Source organism: Marmota marmota, unplaced genomic scaffold (genome assembly GCF_001458135.2).
Source record: "Marmota marmota marmota unplaced genomic scaffold, marMar, whole genome shotgun sequence".
In the NCBI taxonomy this organism is placed as follows: Eukaryota; Metazoa; Chordata; class Mammalia; order Rodentia; family Sciuridae; genus Marmota; species Marmota marmota.
Window position 1 is genome coordinate 11,388,550 of NW_026000243.1, and position 19,982 is coordinate 11,408,531.

General features: G+C 43.5%; 1 protein-coding gene across 10 annotated transcripts in view; it reads left to right on the top strand.

The window, feature by feature from the left end:
• LOC107153558 (beta-galactosidase-1-like protein 2) overlaps window positions 1-17,840 on the top strand; it is a 41,964-nt gene extending 24,124 nt beyond the window's left edge. For 6 of the 10 annotated variants that reach the window (XM_048796195.1, XM_048796197.1, XM_048796200.1 and 3 more), the window contains 11 exons: window positions 2,283-2,364; window positions 5,994-6,064; window positions 9,102-9,186; window positions 10,454-10,591; window positions 11,196-11,276; window positions 11,703-11,809; window positions 12,434-12,574; window positions 12,845-12,916; window positions 13,185-13,263; window positions 15,177-15,264; window positions 15,603-16,481. In XM_048796195.1, coding sequence (XP_048652152.1) covers window positions 2,283-2,364; window positions 5,994-6,064; window positions 9,102-9,186; window positions 10,454-10,591; window positions 11,196-11,276; window positions 11,703-11,809; window positions 12,434-12,574; window positions 12,845-12,916; window positions 13,185-13,263; window positions 15,177-15,264; window positions 15,603-15,966 — 1,308 coding nt within the window. In that variant the 3' untranslated portion in view covers window positions 15,967-16,481. Of the gene's footprint in view, window positions 1-2,282; window positions 2,365-5,993; window positions 6,065-9,101; window positions 9,187-10,453; window positions 10,592-11,195; window positions 11,277-11,702; window positions 11,810-12,433; window positions 12,575-12,844; window positions 12,917-13,184; window positions 13,264-15,176; window positions 15,265-15,602 lie in introns of all 10 variants that reach the window. The other 4 variants (XM_048796194.1, XM_048796193.1, XM_048796199.1 and 1 more) reach the window with 4 other exon arrangements.
• The last annotated feature ends 2,142 nt before the right edge of the window (window positions 17,841-19,982 follow it).

Below are 19,982 nucleotides of genomic sequence, written 5' to 3' on the forward strand. Positions count from 1 at the left end.
CATTCCTTAAGTTGGAAAGGGGCAAGTTCAGACCTGATGGTCAAGGCCAACTACAGCCTGAATAGAGTCACATCTAGCTTCCTTTTCACCTTTGAATTACCTAGAATAATCCTACTGCAAACACAGGACTTGAGAGCTTCCTATTCTATACCTTGTTCCCTCAGACTACCTCTTATAACCTGTGGCTTCTCCAGTATTTTTTTATACTGCAGAGAAGGAATGTTTCATGAGCTGCAAGAGATGAGAATGTAGCTTCCTCAGAGACCTCTCCTGTTCAGTCATGCTTTACTGGTGTGTGGCACCCAGCCTCTTGTCATCCTAAAGCTCTTGGGAAAATCCCCTTCTGAACTGCCATGCAACTTTCCCTGGGGGGCAGTGTGGGAGGCAGTTGCTGAGTTGTGGACATTGCCAGCATCGCTTGACTGTGGGCAAGACCCCTTTCTCCTTTCTGAGTCTTAGTTTCATCATATGCAAAACGGAGACATGAATGGCTGATGTGCGGGGGCTCTCACCCAGGAAACAGACTTGGGCTTTGGCAGGTGGAAGATCCAAGACATAGTTAGGATAGTAGACATGCTTTATTCAGTGGTGGCCACAGCCATTAGCCAGCCCCCAGCCTCAGCTTCAGCCCCCAGCCAGTTCCATTTTAGCTCCTTCCTTCTTAGTCATATATAGTTAAGTTATATATACTTATATATAGTTAAGATATTAATTAATATATATTAAGATATTAATTCTGAAGGACCTTTTTATATGCAGGCCAAACAAAGAAGGCACAATGCCAACAAATTATATAAAGGGAGGGCACATGCTCATACTTAATATTTATGACCTTGAATCTATATGCTGAATCACAGTGTTTCTGGCCTTGACTAATCATAATGTAGCCAGGTGCCAGCCCTGGCTACATACTAAAACATAACGTAGCCCGCCAGAAGTCTCGGTGAGGGAGCTTAACTACAGCCATTTTTGGGCCTGCCCCAACAATGGCTTTTTCTAAGGCTGAGTCGTTTCTCTAAGAATATGAGATAAGACACAAAGCACTTAACTGTGCATGGCCTGTGACTGGTGTCAGGAAATTGATAATCATCTTTTACCGGGTAGAGTCAATGAATTAATGACCATGAAAATTTAAGCATGTGCATATTATAGGACTTTAAGTAAATGTTTGTTATATATAGTGAATGACTGGGTGGATAGTTCAAGGGGGTTGATCCAGGGTTGCTGATAAAGATCTTATCTTGCTTCATGGATTGAACTCTTCAGTGTCTGTCATCCCTGGGAACTATAACCCCATTCTGCTCTTTTCTTATCCGCCTATGGGATTTGTTCTTGGAGGTCAGATCCACTTTATTTACTGACTAGATAATCTCTCTGCCTCCCCTATTTCCAAAAAACTTCAGTTGAAATATGCAGTCTTATTTTCATAATATCTGCAGTGAAAATGATAGGAAGATCACCTTTGCAGTAGTTTCTGTTCCCAATGAACCTAGAGTCCCAGAAGAGAACCTTTGAAAGTGGGCAGATTCTGGGTTTAGCACATACTCTCTCATCATACTTTATTCAGCCTTACTGAAGCTCTTAGTCTCTACTGTTAAGATATTAATTCTGAAGATGCAGTGGGACAGTCTACAAAGTGCTTAACAGAAGGCCTGGTATGATAGTAAATGCTGTATAAATGTTAGCTATTATCTGAGTAGTAACAATCCTTATTGCCCCTCAACTATAGCTTCTTCCTTTTACTTATTCATTCTCTGATTTACAAACTCCAGGAGTGCTTTCTGCTCTGCTCAGTCTGGGTAGTGCACCACAGTCACATCACTGAGGCACTGCTGGGCATCATGCTCTTGCTTTTGATCACACTCACACTGGCTCAATGTGGGGGAAAGACAGTGAGCTTGTTCATGGTGTGGGTGAAGTGAAAGATGTGGTGCTGTCCTGGAGGTCTGAGCTACTTGCTGGAGCCCAGCAGACTCCTGAGCCATAGCTGGCCACTGAGAGGTCCATCTGAGAACAACAAACTGACCAGACCTTCAGAAACATCCATGGGCTGCCAAAGATCAACAGCCCTGTCCTCTGCTACAACTAGAAATCAAGTTTATTGGAGCTTTGCTGAATCAGACAGGTGCAGACAAAATGGGCTTTCCTCTGTTTTCTGTAGATATATGCTTCCTTTTAATTTTTTCCTCTTGCTCTTCAGGCTACCTCATTCTCAGCAGTATTACACTGCAGAAGCTTTGGAGAATGGGGATAGACTTTGACTTTTCCTTTATTCCCAACAGGCCTTAGAGGACCGTGGTATCATAGAACTGCTCTTGACTTCAGACAACAAGGATGGCCTAAAGAAGGGAATGGTCCATGGAGGTACTTGCAAGGAGCCTGTGTGAGGGGCCCTACTATTCATATTCTTCCAGGCAGGACTGAGGCACAAGCAGGAGTCTTTCTGATTTGTTCCTGTCCTGTGTGCATGGCACCAGACTGGGAGTTCTGAGTTACAGTGGGTGGCAGGGCCCATGTCAGAGATAGATATACTATGACCAGCTCTTTGTCTGGTCTACCATTCCTGCTGTACTCTCTGGTCAATAAAAGCTTTTGGTAGATGCTGCCCCACACAAAGGCTTCCTTTAATTAGAAAATTGCAGCTCCATTTTCCCTCTATTGCACATGCCCCAAACCTTGTCCTCATTCTTAGCTTCTCTCCTGTATGCCTGATACATAAGCCATGGGCGTATTCTTTTTATTTTTAGCTTTATCTTCAAAATACCTGAAGAATCCAAACATGTTTTACTCTCTCAGCTGTCACCATCATTTCTTATGTGCATTACTGCAGTAGCATTTTGACTGACCTCCCTTTTTCCCCCTGACTTCTCCAGCAACATTTTTTCAACGTAGCAGCCAACATTTTCAACATTTCCTCAACATAGTAGTATGCCTTATAAATATATCCCAGGTTACCTTACTGTTCTGCTTATGCTCTACGTGCTCCAGAGGAAAGCCCAAGTTTTGAGGCTGACCTTGTAGGACTTTCCAACACAGCCTGCAGGACTGGCTGGCCTCATCCTCTGCTGAGCTCCCCTCACCCACTCTGTTCTACCCTCTTGGCCTTATTGCTCTTCCTCAAACACACTGGACATGCCCAATCTCAAAGAGTTCATATATCTTTCAGAGACTTGCATGGCTATTCTCCAGGGTCACCTATGCAGCAAGTACCTTAGTACCTGGTAGAAATTGCACCTCCTCCCAAGGATCACCCATTCCTCTCCCTTGCTCTATTTTGTCTTCTAACATTAGGGGAAATCTCTGTTTCACCACAGCACTAAGCTCTGTAGAGGTTGGGTTTTTTGTGTCTTATTCCAGCTATGCTTTCCTGCCCAGATATGGTGTATCTCTCCTTTCAGACGTAGTGGGACTCTTTTTCTAGGCTCCTACAACTGTGCTTGCCTTTGCTATATATACTTGTACTCCACTTTGTTTCTTTTGCATTTCCTTCCATAGGCTGATCTGTAGGTAGGGAATTTTATCTTTAATATCACCCAACAGAACCAGGAAGGTCATGAGCTCAGGGAATTACTGCTTGGGTGCATGGAGAGGATAGTGAGTTAACAGGATCCTGAGCCGTGGGGGTGTGACCAGGGCCAGCAGCGATTCCCATTGTTTCCACGAGGTGATGCTGTCTCCTAATGGCTGCTACAAGGATGTCCAGAGCTTTTTGTGACCTAATCACCATCCTTGGGAGGAGCTCTGGTTCCTCTGATGCTGGCGTACATTTTTAGTGCTGGTTAGTCTACTAATTAAAGGCCCAAGATGATAGGGAGTCACTGATCTTTCCATTTCCTCCCCTCCTCTGTAGGCCCCACCCGTCAATCCCCTAGTGACTCCTGCTACTGGGAAAGATGCTTTTTAGTTTAAAAAATGAATTAAAGCAATTCATTCACACAGGCTAAAAGTAAAAACAATAGAAAATATTTATCTAAAAATACAGCATTGCCTGCCTTCCCATCCTGTTCCCTAGAATGACCATTTTAAATTCTTAAGTTTTTTCTTCCTGTACTTTTCTTACTGTGTCTAAATAACGTGTATATAGAACTCTACATTAATTGATTTAAGATTCTCGTACTTCAACTGGCTTTTCAATGTGCTTAGTTTTCACTTGCAAGATAGTAGTTTCCTATTTATTTGTCTTTTCATTTCAATTTTTCTCTTTTATTCCTTCTGCCATCTCCAACCCTTGCACCCTTTTTATTTTTTTAACACAGTCTTTTCTAAAATCTTCTAGACACCCATCATTGGTATTTTTCAAATGCCTGTGTATATCAGATCCCACATAAGGTCCTATCTGGCTATCTGGAGGCCTGGTTCTTGTATTTCTGATCTGCTGGTGACCTACCATACAGTTTTCATCCTGAGACTGACCTGTGTGTTTCTCTTTAATTGGATCCTGCTTACTGGAGTTCTGGACATTGTTCTATCATTTTCTAGCAACCACTGCTGCACTGAAGCCCAGAGACATTCTGGCTAATAATCTTTTAATATATCCTATTTTCTCTCTCACCCCCATTTGTAAAACATTTTAGAATTTTCTTTTTATTCTTGGTATTCTGGTGTTTCATAATGATGCTCTTTGTTGTGATACTTCTTATTTTTGTGGCATTTTGGAGGTGTATTTGAATTAGCATAGTTATGTCCATCGAGGCTGGGACATTCATTTGGGCCTTGGGTTTCTTTCATAATGCTTTATCATCTTTTTTCCTGATCTTTTGTTCATTCCTGTTATTTGTATATGAACTCTCATTTTGATTCTCTGTGTCTTTGGTTTTTCCATTTCTCGTCTCTTTATTTAGTTCTACTTCTTTCTGCTTATAGGTATTTCCTCAACTTTTTTTTTCTAATCCTTCTATTACTTCCTAGATCATATTTTGCTTAAATATGTTTCTTTTCTCTTAGCATACTTTAAAAATGTGTACTGTCTTTCTTAACTCTTTCTGAGAATATTTTCATCTTTTTTATTTTTAACATTTTATTTGTTCCTTTCATTGGTTCTGCTTACCTGGTTTTCCTTTTTTCTGCTCTGCCCAGTCTTCCAGGTGAGGGGATATTTTCAATTGTCTGGCTCGTATAGAGCAGTAAAAAAGAAAAAAGGGGGGGGGGCACTAAACAGCCTCTTGGAGCTCAGAGGGTGGGGTAAGACTTCAGAAAGGCATCCTTCCCTGTAGTCCATTATGGGGCTATAGTGGTCTGGTCAAAATGGCCTGTTTATGGCCCTTTTTTTGTACTCTTGGTATTTCTACAGAGCAGTCTTTGGTCTTCTCTCCCACCTCTCACTCCATACTCCTTGAGAACAATTTTCTAAGAGTACACTAACCCCACTGAGCCAATGGACATGGGTGCTGAAGAAACTCAAGGACCCGGACATGATGTTGCAATGTTGCAGACGGGTATTCTCCCCCTGCATGGAGCACAAAGCTTGGGGCTCAGTGGGGTGAGGCCTGAGGAGGTGGTGGAAACTCCTTTCACTGTCTTGGGCCATTTATTGTTCCTCTGTCCTTTTTCAGTTTTCCAAGATTTTCTTGGCACTTTTTATCTACTAATATTTCTGCATTTTTTTTTAAGTCCTGGAGATTGATGGGGATTGAACTAGGGGTTCTCTACCACCAAGCTATACCTCCAAGCCCTTTTTACATTTTTATTGTTTCGAGGCACAGTGGTGCACATCTGTATGTAATTCCAGTGACTTCATAGGCTGAGGCAGGAGGATCGCTAGTTTGAGGCCAGCCTTGGCAACTTAACTTTGCCAGCTTGTGCTGAGTGGAGGAACTTTCAAGATAAAAGAGCTAGGTCTCCTGCCATCAGAGGAGCTAACTTCTAATTGGAGGTGGGCAACAATGTCAAGATTAGTTAATTTATTGTGCTGGTAGATGAAGAAGGGTCTGCGGTAATTCAGAAAGTCTTCCTGACTTTAAGAATGTTTTCTCTCTCCTCTTTTGTCTTCATAGTATTGGCCACCATCAACTTACAGACACGACAGGAGCTGCAGTTAATGAACACCTTTCTTGTGAGTGTCCAGGTAAGGCTGGCACAGGGAAAGCTGTACAGATTGTTCAGCAAGTTCAGAGATTCTGTGCCTGCTACTTTGCTCAGGGTCCCCCCCCCCAGTGGGGGAGAAGGATCTGGGCTTTCTCAGTCTTTCAGCTCATGGTTCTGTTGCTGCACACCTCAGGGGAAGCAGCTCATAAACTACTCCAAAGGATTGCTGTGCAGGTGGATAAAGCATGAGTGAGATCTGCTACCTTTTGAGAAAGAGACCTTTGTGTAGTCCTTGAATTTGTAGACTCTGCGAGCCTCAGACTGCTCCAGATTAAGCGGGAAGAGAAACTCTTCCCTGTGCTGTACCATATGAGGTATCTGACCTTAACCTAGAAAGATTATTGTCATTTGCAAGGCAAATTTGCCTGATCCATTCCAGGTGAGGAGGAGAGAGAAGAGTTCCTATCTGTATCCGAGCATCGTCAAATTGATGGTCACGTACAACTCAATCTGCTACAATTGATCTCTTGGGTTTGTATCTCCCCTAAGGAGATTGATGTGATCTGGTCCAAACTGCAGCCTGTCCCCAGAATTGAGAAGCTGCTTCTTTCACTCTGACTTATTAGAAGTTGTGAATACTCCCATCTGTTGCATATTCACATTGATCCCCAGATAATAGTGGAGCTATTAGAATGTTTGTATCAACACTGGGGAGATGCAAAGTTTTTTCAGTTCCAGCTGTTCAAGCATGGTGCTGGCAGAGTAAGGCCCTGTAGGATGAGGGCCATATGTATGTGTGTGTGGTATGGCTACTCCTGGAGCATAGATAATAGCCAGAATGGGTGGAAAGGTTCCTTGGAGGAGATGGATAGGGCCTAACCCAAGGTGGACTTCTGTTGGAAGAGACAATGGATACAGATGGATTGAGGTTGAATTCCTTTCTCCTCTAGTATTTCCTGAGTGCCAGCTCTGTGCATGGAATGTTGTTAGAATCTATTACATTCTACGACAGACAACAGGGTCTGTTCTCATGGAGTTTGTACTTGGGAGGAGAGAGACATATGGAACATGCAATCTCACGATGACCAAATAGAAGTGTTCTTGAGTGCATTATACTGTGAACTACCCCCGCACCCATTTGGCCGCTCTAATATGTGACCATGGGCAAGTCACTTAACTTCTGTGTTTCTCTTTCTTCTTTGGTTAAGTAGGGATAATGAGAGTCTCAACTCATAGAATTGTTTGTGGATTCAGTGAGATTTTTTTTTGAAAAGTACCTCATGGCAGCTGATAGAAGTATGCACCTTCTGCTGGTCATCCTGGAAAGGTAGCCATGCCTGTGCCATCCATGCCAAGTTGCCCTGTCAACAGAATGGCACTGCTAATGGACTTTCTTCTGTACAGTTTAAGAATGTTTGCTTTCCTTAAGGAAGTAGCCTTGGGTATTTTCTTGTTTAAGTCAAGGGCTCACTTAAATGAACACTATAATCCCCAGCTCTGGCTAACTGGGGCATATAGTAGCACTTCACTCATCCTTATGTTCATGCCCAATGATGAAGGTATTTAAAATGTTTCTTTAACACTTCCCGTATGCCAGGCACTATGTACTAAGAGATTTATGTGTGCTGTCTCTTTCAGCTCTCCCATTAGTCATAGGCACTAGTTACTGTTATTACTGTTTCATGGTTAAGAGATAGACCTGGAATGGATAAAATACCCATTAAGTGATTGGTTAGGAGTTATAGGTCTGATGAAGATCTCCAGGTCTTCACATTTACAGTGCAGTGACCTGGGTCATGCTGGAACCCTCCTTCCTTGCTCCTGGCACTTGTGAATCAAGGAGTCTACACTTGGCACTGGAGAGTCCTGAGATGTGGGACTTAGTATCTGCTTATTCCTTTTGGGTGACTTAAATATAGTACAGTATATGTTCTCTCTCTCTCTCTGTCTCTCTCTCTCTCTTTTAAAATATTTTTTAGTTGTCAATGGATCTTTAATTTATATGCGATGCTTAGGATTGTACCTAGGGCCTCACACATGCCAGGCAAATGCTCCACCACTGAGCCACAACTCCAGCCCCCAGTATATCTTCTTTTGGGGGGAGGTAGATGACTTGTGCCATCCATGCCAAGTCACCAATCTTGCTTTTAAAAATGAATAAATAAATATTGTTACTACTTTGGCTTTTATCTGGGAATGGCTGTTATGTTGTATACAGTGGATTATAAATTTGCTTTATCACTCTGCATCAGATTTCATTGCTCTAACTGACAGAGGGGATATTTAATCAATTGTCACTGAAGGAATAATGAGGACTCCTGAGTACAGAGCCTAAAATTCTAGCAAATCAGTCCTTATATTTCCCCTGGTCCTGCATACGATCTCTGCATGCTTGAGGCAGTCATGCATCCAAATCAGTATTCTAAAATAATATTTAAGACTTGCTGAATGTCTCACCCAAAGTATGAATATACACTGTGACTTGAACTATGACTAGCTATGCTGTAAGGCTCTGATTTTCTGATCTAGTTTTGCCAACTACTGTTTAAACTAAACTAAGCTAAGCCTTAAAAAAGTGCCCACGCTGCAGCTGCCTGAATCTCCTGGCTAAAAAGAAGCAGCAACTCAGAGGGGTCTGGATCTATGGTACCTCTCAGGTATGAAGTCAGAATGGATACAACATTCTCCTTTCCTGGAAGGGGATAAGGCAAAGGTTGGCATGATCCAGAAAGCAACTGAAGCTAGGAAAAGTCTTTCAAAACAGATGCTGAATGCTAGTGAGACTTAATTTTAATACATTAGCATCCACTGTAAGCATCATTAAAATCATATTAAGCATCAGAATGTACCGTGTCAACTTTGGTTGTCTATTCCACTGTACACCTCGAAGTGTGGAGGCCAAACATGGTGGGTGAACCATCCTTGTCTGTGCTCTGCTCCCACTGGCTTCTCAGGCAAGGGGTGTAAAGCCAGGGAAGAGGTGGGAGAAGATAGATCCTGGGCTCCCCTCCAGGAATGATGTTTCTCTTTTCCTTTTGGCCAGCTTGCCTGTCTAACTCTCATTTTGTGGTACCCAGGGGATTCAGCCTAAGATGGTGATGGAGTACTGGACAGGGTGGTTTGACTCATGGGGAGGCCCACACAATATCCTGGATTCCTCTGGTGAGTACTTGGCATTGGCTATGTCCAGCATGTTTGTTAACCTAAGAAGGAAGAATGAGTTTTAAATAATCTGCTAGTTGATATATGGAGCTGTAGTGTGCAAGACTTCTAGGATCATTTGTGTTAATAGTCAGCTATTGGTATTTCAGAGTCATTTGTCTTGACACTTGAAATAAACAGTAGGACTTTCCACATTGCTTTTGTATGTTTTATGTTTTTGTAATTAGAAAAATAACGCATACCTATTTCAAACACAGAAACTATAGAAAAGTATAAAGAAGTAAAAATCTCAGGGCCCAGAGAAAACATTGCAGTTGTTTTTTAGTTGATTGAGGTTTAGACAGTGTAGTCAGATCCTGATGACCCTGTCACCTACTTATGCCAGTCAATGACACAAATTGACAGCTTTCTATAATATTGTACATAGATTTATATCACCAGCTTAAAGAATGCAAAGAATCCCTTTGGATTAATAACTGTACAACCATTTATTGACCTAGTCTCTTATAGATACATGCTTAGGTTGTTTTCAGTGGCTTTGGTTAATTGAACACCATATCACTGATCATTCTTGAACGTTCAGTTTTGCATACTTGGTATATTATTTTTCTATGGATAATCAATAGAATTATTATACTAATGCAATTTTAATGTGTATTTGTCAAACTGACCTCCAGAAAGACAGTAGCAGTTTTTACTCACCATTATTAACTGATAGTACTTATATCCTACAGATTCATCAATATCCAGTATTAAAATAATTTTTAATATTTACCAATCTGACAGGTTATTGTTTAGTTTGCATTTCTTTGATTTATATTAATAATATACATACTAACCATTTATTTTTTTCTTCAATATTATCTCTTTATGTCACTGGTTCATTTCTTAATTAAGGTAGGACTGTGGGAGGCAGTCAGAATGGTATCTCTAATGATACACACTATCTTTTTGCATTTTTACCAAAGGAATAACTTCTGGGACTCACACTGGCTGGCAGAGGATGCAGGCCTGTGTTGTAGGTTGTTCTTATGGTGGTTAATAGACTCAACTAGAATTTAAATGCAACTAGAGGCCCAAGCTCCAGGCCATGAATTCAGGCCCACTTCTCTTCCTTGTTTCCTAATCTTCTGTAGTTGGAGCATTAAAACTGAAGGGCAGAGAGATGAAGTGGACCTTGAGGAGGCTTAGGAATAAGAGTATCAAAGGGAGTATTTAGGACTTGTCTTAGACTCTCACACATCCCTCCTTCTTCCTCCTTTTGTAGAAGTTCTGGAAACAGTGACCGCCATCATTGATGCTGGCTCATCCATCAACCTCTACATGTTCCATGGAGGCACCAATTTTGGCTTTATAAATGGAGCCATGCATTTTCATGAATATAAGTCTGATGTCACCAGCTATGGCAAGTATTTTCTAATACTGGTTCTTCCCAGCATCTTCAGGGCTGGGGCTTTTTGGAGAGTCCTTTAGGGACAATATCTGGCACCTTTAATGATTTTGATTATAAAGTGCTTGGGGAAGGTAGAGGCCTAGTTCGAATTGTCACTTTTAAAGTTCCAGAGCAGCACTAGACTCAAGATGCTTGGTGCTTGTGAGCCAGTTACTCTGTGAGAGAGCTCTTTGGAGGAAGTGTACTAGAGAAAGGGAAGGGAAGGGTCTGTGGTGATGGGCAGCTTCTCCTCACTGCTCAGGCTTTTGAGAATGTGTGGCTGAAGTTTCCCCCCCTTCAGATTGAGAGTCCCCAAAGGTTAGGAAAGATGCCTCATTTTATCTACCTGCAATTAGAAATTTAGGTTCATGCTGTGATTATGGGCAATTTTTGTATTATTTTATAGGGTGTAGAATTTATAGTATTTTGACTGAGTGGTTCATACTATTGGTGATTTGCCTTCAAAATGGCTGGGCCAAGAAGCCTACTACCCTACCCCAGCTTCTCTCTTCTTTGCTGCTGTGTTTATTATTCCAGGGATAGGAATGACTATGACCAGTTCATGGATATCTTTCAGACTATGATGCTGTGCTGACAGAAGCTGGAGATTATACAGCCAAATATTCAAAGCTTCGAGAATTTTTCGGCTCCTTCTCAGGTACCAGCTAGCAGTTTAATACCAGCAAGAAGAGGAATGAAGCTCTCACTTGGCAAATTGCTTTTGTTCTCAGCCCTTTAAAGAGTTACCTTCTCACAACCTCATCTCAATCCTAGTTGACCTGTATTCAGGAACATTCTAGACAAGGAGGATTTGAGAGGCTGTTTTCATATAGTGTGCATCTTGCCAGTTTCACTTTTCTATTATAGAGGCATTAAGACTCCTTATCTCATATGGAAGACGTGAGAAAGCCCCACACTTCCCCTAGGCATTGTCTCCTAGAACCATCTAAGCATATGCTGAAATTAGTCTGTTGTTACTACTGGTACCAGGATAAAGGAGCATATGGGACACATGGATAAAAGACTGTTGGATGCAGTGACATTTGGGTCCTTTAGGGATGTCTGTGTTGTCTGTCTGTTGTAGATGCCCCTCTACCTCCCCCTCCTAAACCTCTTCCCAAGATGACCTATGAGCCATTGATACCGGTTTTCTACCTATCACTGTGGGATGTCCTCAGTTTCATAGGGGAGGTGAGTACTGTGGGCCAGGGAAGCAAGGACAGTCATTGGGAGGGTGAGCAGGGCCCAGAAACTCTCCAAATGGATTGGGAGGTGCTGGGAAGAGCAAAGCCAATTCTAGAAGGCTTAGAGGTCTCCTTTCCAACTTTAGAACTGAGTGAAGAAAACGAACTGGTGCTAGAGTGTGCAGTGGGAAGGAACAAGAGAAATCGAAAACAATGGGAGTCTTCCTCCAGCTTGGCTAGAGCTATATTTCTCTAGGGGCAGAAGTGGGGGAAGAGACAGAGGAATGCACTGAATCCTCCTCTGTGAAGAGGGGGCACCTCCTGCAGCTCACTAAAGGGATGTTGTAATGCAAAAATGACAGTGTCTTAAGGAGTTAGATATCTACTAGATTGCAAGGCTTTCTTCTCTCATGGCATTCCCCTTTCCTTGTTTTCTCATCCCTATAACTCTGGAGAGCCATAGGTTTAATGCAATAAGTCATAATAGAAAAAGGAGGTTAGAGCTCCTCTTACAGCTTCTCCTCCAGTGTGCTCCCTTCCAGGCCAGATCTGTTTGCTACTTCATGTGCCAGTGATTCAGGGCAAGGCAGCAAGCCTGGCCCCTATGCTTTTCTGCTATCTTCTGTTGCAGCCAATCAAGTCTGAAAAGCCCATCAACATGGAGAACCTGCCAGTAAATGATGGGAATGGACAGGCCTTTGGGTACATTCTGTATGAGACCATCATCACCTCATCTGGCACACTTAGTGGTGTTGTACGTGATCGGGGACAGGTAGGAGCATCTCTTCTTGATTCCTGGACCTTTTAGTGACCAGCCTCTGTATTATACATCTTATTCTCTCTGCCCTCAGAATCAGCTATTGCCAGTGTGTAAAGTTGCCCATCCCTGTCATCTCGGTGACACTTTCCAGCTGTGACCATGTACATTCCTTCCTCCATGCCTGGCTAAGCCCCCTCCTAAGCATGCACACACATGGTATAACCTATTTGTTTCATCCTCCATCCTGTTGACCATGGATGCTTTCCATCTTCTCTTTGGCAGGTATTTTTGGACACAGTATCTATAGGATTCATGGACTATAAAACAACGAAGATTATTATCCCCTTGATTCAGGTTTGTTATCCTAGGGAGCAGGGTGATGGCTAGCCCCAGCTGCTTCCAAGGAAGTTTGGTGGGAGTCAAAGAGGAAGGCCTGGAAGACAGGAGCCTCCTAACCACAAGCTGTGGATGGAGAGGAACGAGCATGCTTTCTTACCAGCAGGGCTCTTACTCCCATCCTCAGAGCATAGGGAAGAACTGGGGTCCACAAACCAACTCCCAGGTGCAGCAGTGACCTCATAGTTGGGTATCAGGCGATCATCAGCCACTATGTTCCTGGCAGGGTTACACCTTTCTGAGGATCTTGGTGGAGAATCGTGGGCGAGTCAACTATGGGAATAATATTGATGATCAGCGCAAAGGTAGGTCCTAGCACAAGTGAGAAGAGGTGCTACTGCTTCTCAGACAGGGTTTCCCCCTTTCCATACAGCACAACAACAGGCCATAGAGGTCCTTACAGGGAGATGGGCCATGGAGGCACACTGCAGGGAGGTGGGCCAGGGAGGCACAGTACAGGGAAATGGGTCTTAGAAGCCCACTGGAGGGAAGTGGATCATGAAGGCACACTGCAGGAGGTGGAAGCTGAGTTGACCTATATGTGAGACAAGGCAAGTGGGTCAGAAAAGCCTAGCTGACCCTTTCCCCTATAACACTCCATGCTTGTATTTTCTGTGTGCTCATGAGGAAACCCCATGAACAGTGAGCTAACCTTAGTCCCTCTCTGGGCTGAAGTCTGCTTTTTTGGGTAATGGGTAAGGATTAAGGAAAGAGATTTCTAGAAATCCAAAGGAGGGTATGGGACCAGTGCCTTCTTAGGTCTCCACACTGAAATTCTTTTCTTCATCCATCTCAGGGAAATCCATAAATCATTTTTCAGTGGTGAGGAGGAGGAAGTAGGATATAGAATAAACCAAATGCCTTTTGTCCACATGCTCTTCCAGGAATATCCCACCAATTCACTCTCTTTTTCTGGCCTTCTAATTTTTTATGTCTTAATTTAGATCTTACTTTCTTTTATCTGTCTGTCTAAATGTTGGTGTTTTAAGTAAGTTATAAAAAAAGAAAAGAACTCAGATAAAATAAATCCTGCTGTGTTGAGGGGGACTGATGACCTTCCAATTCTGTCACAGCTGTTTGTATTTGTAGTGGAGGAAATTTGTGCATCTCTCCCTTGGTCAGATTTTCAGCAGAGAGCCTTCTGGTAGCCTGCCAAGGATACGATGTGATGAGACATTGGGGCTTCTCCTCTGGAAGGGCCTCAGAATAGGTTCTAGCACTATCCAGGCCCACTTTGTCTTCCTTTTCCTGAAATAGTTCCCCAGCATTCCTCTCGGTGCCTTTTCTGGCATTTCATCTCTGGGCACATCGTGCTTCCTTTGTTCTCCTAGGGGTTGGAAGGACCTTCCACTCTGACCCTTGTTGCCAGTCTTTGCTTCTCCAAGACGCTCATCAAGTGTGTCCTGACCCTCATTGTGGAGTTCTGGCCTCTGGACCATATACAATATTTATAAGTCACAGACTTCCCCTCCAGAAATGTGCATACACACACACACACACACACACACACACACACACACCCCTTGTGGGCCATTTAAGAGTATCTGCAGTCCCTGTGAAGCCTATTTACCTTTTCTAGATCTCAAAATTCCTAGCCTAGGAGCTCAGCAGCTCCACTATCCAGAGTCCTTGGGGAGCTGCTGCACAACCTATAGAGCTGATCCAAACCCCAAGGTGCTGATCAGTAACTATTTGGGTGTATACAGTTCTTCAGTGTTGGATACCCAAATGATATTGCCATTTTCTCACAATTTCAAGAAAAACCTGTCTTTAGTTCAAGGTTGTGTAGAAAATTTCTGACTAAATTGTTAGGTTTGTTAGTCTGAGATCCTATTTGACACTACCTTAAAGCTAGGCCCGAACCTTTGGCACCTCTTGTTCATGCAGAGTTTCCCTCAGCGAGAGGTCAGAGTTTATTTTCACCCTTGTGAGAGCTCAGCTTTGTCACTGTCCTTGGATGTATTATTCTTCCATGGTAAATTCTAGGGCCTGGCATATAATATTCTTGTTCATTATTATGTCCCTTGGCATCTCTAGCGGGGGGTTATACTACAAGTGCTGAGCTCCTTAGGCAGTATATGTTTCAGGAGAAATCTTCCTTGCTTTGAGCTCCCTCTTCCTGGAAAAATCTTTCTAGAAACTTTCCATGCATGGCCCTGGTCATAGTTAGGTCCTCTTCCTTTGGACTTGCTCATGTTTCTTTGCCTCCTTCCCACAGGCATAATTGGAAATCTCTATCTGAATGATTCTCCCTTGAAAAAATTCAGAATCTACAGCTTAGACATGAAAAAGAGCTTCTTTCAGAGGTAGGTCCTTGCCCCACACCAGTTGTGTGAGCTCATAATAATTTGCAGCAAGAGCGAGCACAGCCCTATCCTCACCCCACCAGGATCCTGCAGATTCCAAGACTCAGAGGCCAAGGTGGCTTGTCCAAGGTGAGGGACAGTACCACCATTAGAACCTGCATTTGTAGACTAGGAGAATGCTCATTATACTACCTTGCCGCCCTTCTTGTGTTTTGGTTAAGAAGTAGGGAACTTGGGAGCTTTAAACAAAGAAGGGACATGTTTTAGGAATTAGGTACAGAACTGAACAAATCTAAGAAAGTCCCCTTTCTCCCTTTCCTGCCCTGTTCTATCCTTAGGTTCAGCATTGACAAATGGACTCGTATCCCTGATGTACCTACAGTCCCTGCTTTCTTCTTCTGTGGCTTTGTAATTGGCTCTTCCCCTTCTGACACGTTTCTGAAACTGGAGGTTTGTAAGCCCCCTTTACCTTTCCGCGATTCTTTCTTCTGTTTTCTCAGAGGGCTGATTCAAATACCATTGTGCTTGGCCTTGATGGAGTACTATATAACACCTGCCTTCCAGGGCAGCAGAGGGAGCTCAAAGCAGAACCACCTGATGACACTTATCAGGGCCCAGGCTCCTACATCCAGCCTGGGATTGTGTGCTCTGCCTAGAAGGCTCAGAGCTAGTGGAGATGAGGTGGAACAGGCCACCTGTTAGTCTCCATGGCTGTTGAACATTGGGTCACTTTGGTCTTTTGGAAACTGAGTGAAGAACACATCTTTTTTGGTAGTGGGTGAGTATCAGGGATTGAGCTCAGGGGCACTCGACCACTGAGCCACATCCCTAGCCCTATTTTTGTATTTTCTTTTAGAGACAGGGTATCACAGAGTTGCTTAGCACCTCACTTTTGCTGAGGCTGGCTTTGAACTCGCGATCCTCCTGCCTTAGCCTCCCAAGCCACTGGGATTACAAGCCTGCACCACTATGCCCTATGTGAAGAACATATCTGATGTGTCTTCTCTGCCTTCTAGTGTGACTTTGTCATCAGTGGCTCTCATAGTAGACTAACACACTCTCTACTGTTTGAAGGGCTGGGAGAAGGGAGTTATATTCGTCAATGGCCAAAACCTTGGACGTTACTGGAACATCGGACCCCAGGAAACCCTCTACCTACCAGGTCCTTGGCTATTCAGAGGAAACAACCAGGTGGGCACACTTCCAGCCTCCTTCTGTTTTACTCATAACTTCCTTCCCATCCTTGCACCTGGCATCAGATTGCCTCCCTGAGAGCCCTTTGGGAGAGGGCAGAAGTTTCAGCTAGCCTATTCCTTCCAGAGTTGTTGTTCCTGTTCCTCCCAGTCTGGTTCCCAAACCCATCCCTTCCATCCCTCCTGGCTTCCTTATCTGGCTCCAGGACAGACCTCATAACTCAGCCCTTCTTTTCCCCACAGATCATCATTTTTGAGGAGGTGATGGCAGGTTCTGTGATACAGTTTACTGACACCCCTTACCTGGGCAGAAACCAGTACATTCACTAAGCAGCAGCCCTGGCACCTCCTGCCTGGTGAGCTGCTGCCTCCTCCACTCCCCTACAGGAGTGTCTCTTTAGTAGCAACCTCAGGGAGCCCAGAACTAATTTATTCCCTGCTTCAGTCTGAAACTCTAATCCTGGGAATACTGAAAAGAAAGATGGAATGACCCTGGGGCCCTCAGACCTGGATGGCTTCTCGGCCTGGTTCTGTGGATGGAGCCTTTCCCTGCTCTTCTGGAAGAGGCCAGAGCGATGTCTCTGAGGGGATGGGCATGTTTAGTTAGATCACAAAGTGATGAAACCCTGAGCCCTCAGAAAAGGTGCTGGTGATGGGAGGGCATCCTCCCCTGTACTAGTCATCACAGCCCTGCTGCTTAGTCTTCTGGACATAGGGTATGCTCTTCAAATATTCCCTGTGGAGCTTGGCCACATCCTGCATGGCCCCTTTCTGTTCCTGAAATCATGGGTTTGTCGCTATTAGTAGATGAGAAAGAAGAAGGGGCATTTCACCTAAGTCGGTTTTATTTTTCTTGACCCTTTGAGCTGCCTCTGTGATTCTGGAAGGAACTGTTTGAGAAACAACCTGTGTTTTTCTCCTTTTCATTCCCACTCACTGCATATGATAGGATGACAAACTGAGTTTAAGAGAAATGGAAATACTTATCCACTTATTTTCCTGAATTAGACAGCATTTCCAGTTATACTCAATGGGAGAAGCATCAGTTGAGGTGGAAATGTAGATCCTACCAGAAATCACAGCCCATATCTGAACTTCCAAGGAGGGAAAGGACAGAAGGCCCAGTTAAATGTCATAGGGCAGGTGACCCCCACTCCCTGGGAATTTGGGTAGTCACAAAACCTCCAGGCCTAACCCAGGCCTTACCTCCATCTTAGTAAACTCTCTTCCACTGTAACTAACCAGCAGGGGGGGAGAGGCAACCTTCCGCCACAGTTGTCTCCATGTCCAAATTGGAGGTTCTTGTTTTAGAGATTCTAGAGTCCAGTTGTTTGACTCAGGTTCACTCTCCTGGATTGCAATAAAGCAATAGATTTGAATCAAGTTCTCTTTGTCAATGTCTCTGGTCTCATCTCTGCCACTCTGAGCCAGTGGAGAAGGCAGTCTGGGATCAGGAACATAGTTAGCCTCCTAGCCCTCAGTGATCCAGATTATGACCACACCAACTGTTTGTTGGTCCACACCCGTCTTCTCACCACTTCGTCTGCTTGAAATGTGGCTGGATTGGAAGTGCCCCTCGAGAGGAGAGATCAAATACAAATCCATTCTCATGCTGGTGGGCAGGGATAAGAATTTTCCAGATGGCCAAGAGTATTGCATATGAATTAGCTGGAGGGTGGGTTGGGGCAGGGCAGTTTTTCTTCGTGAACCACATCTGGCATGTACTGCACCAAACTAATTATCTTCACTAATAGTTAAAAGTCAAATAGCACATACCTTCTGAGTACAGCACCCACACAGGAGTCCAGTAAAAGTGGGTTATGACAGGGCAAAAAGGCTTACAGGGTGACCAGTTGCATCCTGTGTGTGGGTGAGCACAAAGTTTGCATTGAGAGGGGCACTGATGGTATAATGCAACCATGGAGCAAAAAGCCCAGCAAGATCAGTGGCAGTCAGTATGGCCTGCATGTTCCATTAAGAGGAGAGAAGTGGAGTTTATTAACATGATGGTTGCAGACAGTGACTGGAGAGAAAGACAGGGGCAGAGTCCCTAATTTTGTCCAAGCTTACCAGCTCTTTATGTGATTCCTTGAAATAGCAAGCTTTGAAGTAAGATGTGGACAAGCTGAGGGCTACTTGAGTATGGCTTGAGGCATGGGGCAATGTCACAGTGTCACTTTGTCTTGTATTACATAAGAGTGGATTTCTGCAAAGCTGGACACTTGGAATTGTGACAGCAGATTAGAATTTAAAGAACTCTTACAGAAAATCCCTTTGGAAAGTGAACAGTTCCCTAAATTACACTTTTATGCACACCTATGCATTAGCCCTTTCTTAAAAAGAGATCTTACTGTAGCAACTTCTTATTCTTGACTTTATCTGTTTCCCTATCAAAGCACCTCTTGGCAGAACTTATTCTCCAAAATTCACTAAAAGTTTTTTCTAGATCTCTTTATGGTCTCATCTCATTTTCTTTGAAAGACCTCATCTCTTACCCCAGCCTAAATTCCAGGGGTCTCTGGGCTCACTCATTGGGCTCCATCTTTCTTTCATCCATACTCACTGCATGGGGGTCTCAACTGTGAGACTTATGTCATGAACAACTTTGACACCAATAGCCCCTGATGTCCATCCATACCCACACTCCAGGTACATAGGCAGCTGTCCTCTCACGATCTTCTGTATATGTATAAGCATCTGCAACAGAATTCTGATTTAACCCATGTGGCCCTTCCTGCATTCTTTCCTATATCAAGAAATATCCATTCTATTCTATGGCTTAGATTATTTTTGGCTCCTATTTATGTCCCACAACCAGTCCCTCAGCAAATACTATTGGCTCTGCATCCTAAAACAAATCCAGAATTTAGTCAATTTTCTCTGCCCCAAAGCTTGAACCCTTATCCAACCCACCATCATCTCATACCTGAATTGTTGCAGAAGCTACCTCCCTGGCCAGCCCCTGCCCTTTCCATTTGTCATCAGCACAAAAGCAAAAGGGTTCTTGAAGAAGTTTGGTTAGATGATGTAGGTTCTCTGCTCCAAACCCTCCAATGCATTCTTGTTTCACTCAGTAGAAACTGAAAGCTTTGCCCTGGATCTTGGAGCTAACATGTTCTGGGCACCCCCCTCACATACCTGTCACACCTACTCCATCCATTTTCCTTGCCCAATCTGTTGCAGCCACATGATGTGCTTAGCTATGAACATTTTGTGCTCATGTTCATAGCTAAGCACTCTTCCACCTAGGGAGAGTTCTTTCTTCTTAGAACATTACATGTTGGGGTATTGCTGCTTTACTCAAAATTGCCTTATCAGGAACAAAATATATTCCATGCATGTCAAAAGAGTTATTATGTATAACTATAGTTATTAACTATAACTATAAAATATACTAATAAAAGCAGAAATAAATAAATAGGGAAAACAAGTCCCTTTTCAGAGGCCTTCTGACTGCCCTCTAAGGAATCTGAGTCTCTCTTTTTACTGTTCTCCATCTCTCCCAACTGGCTTTGTTCTTCTTCT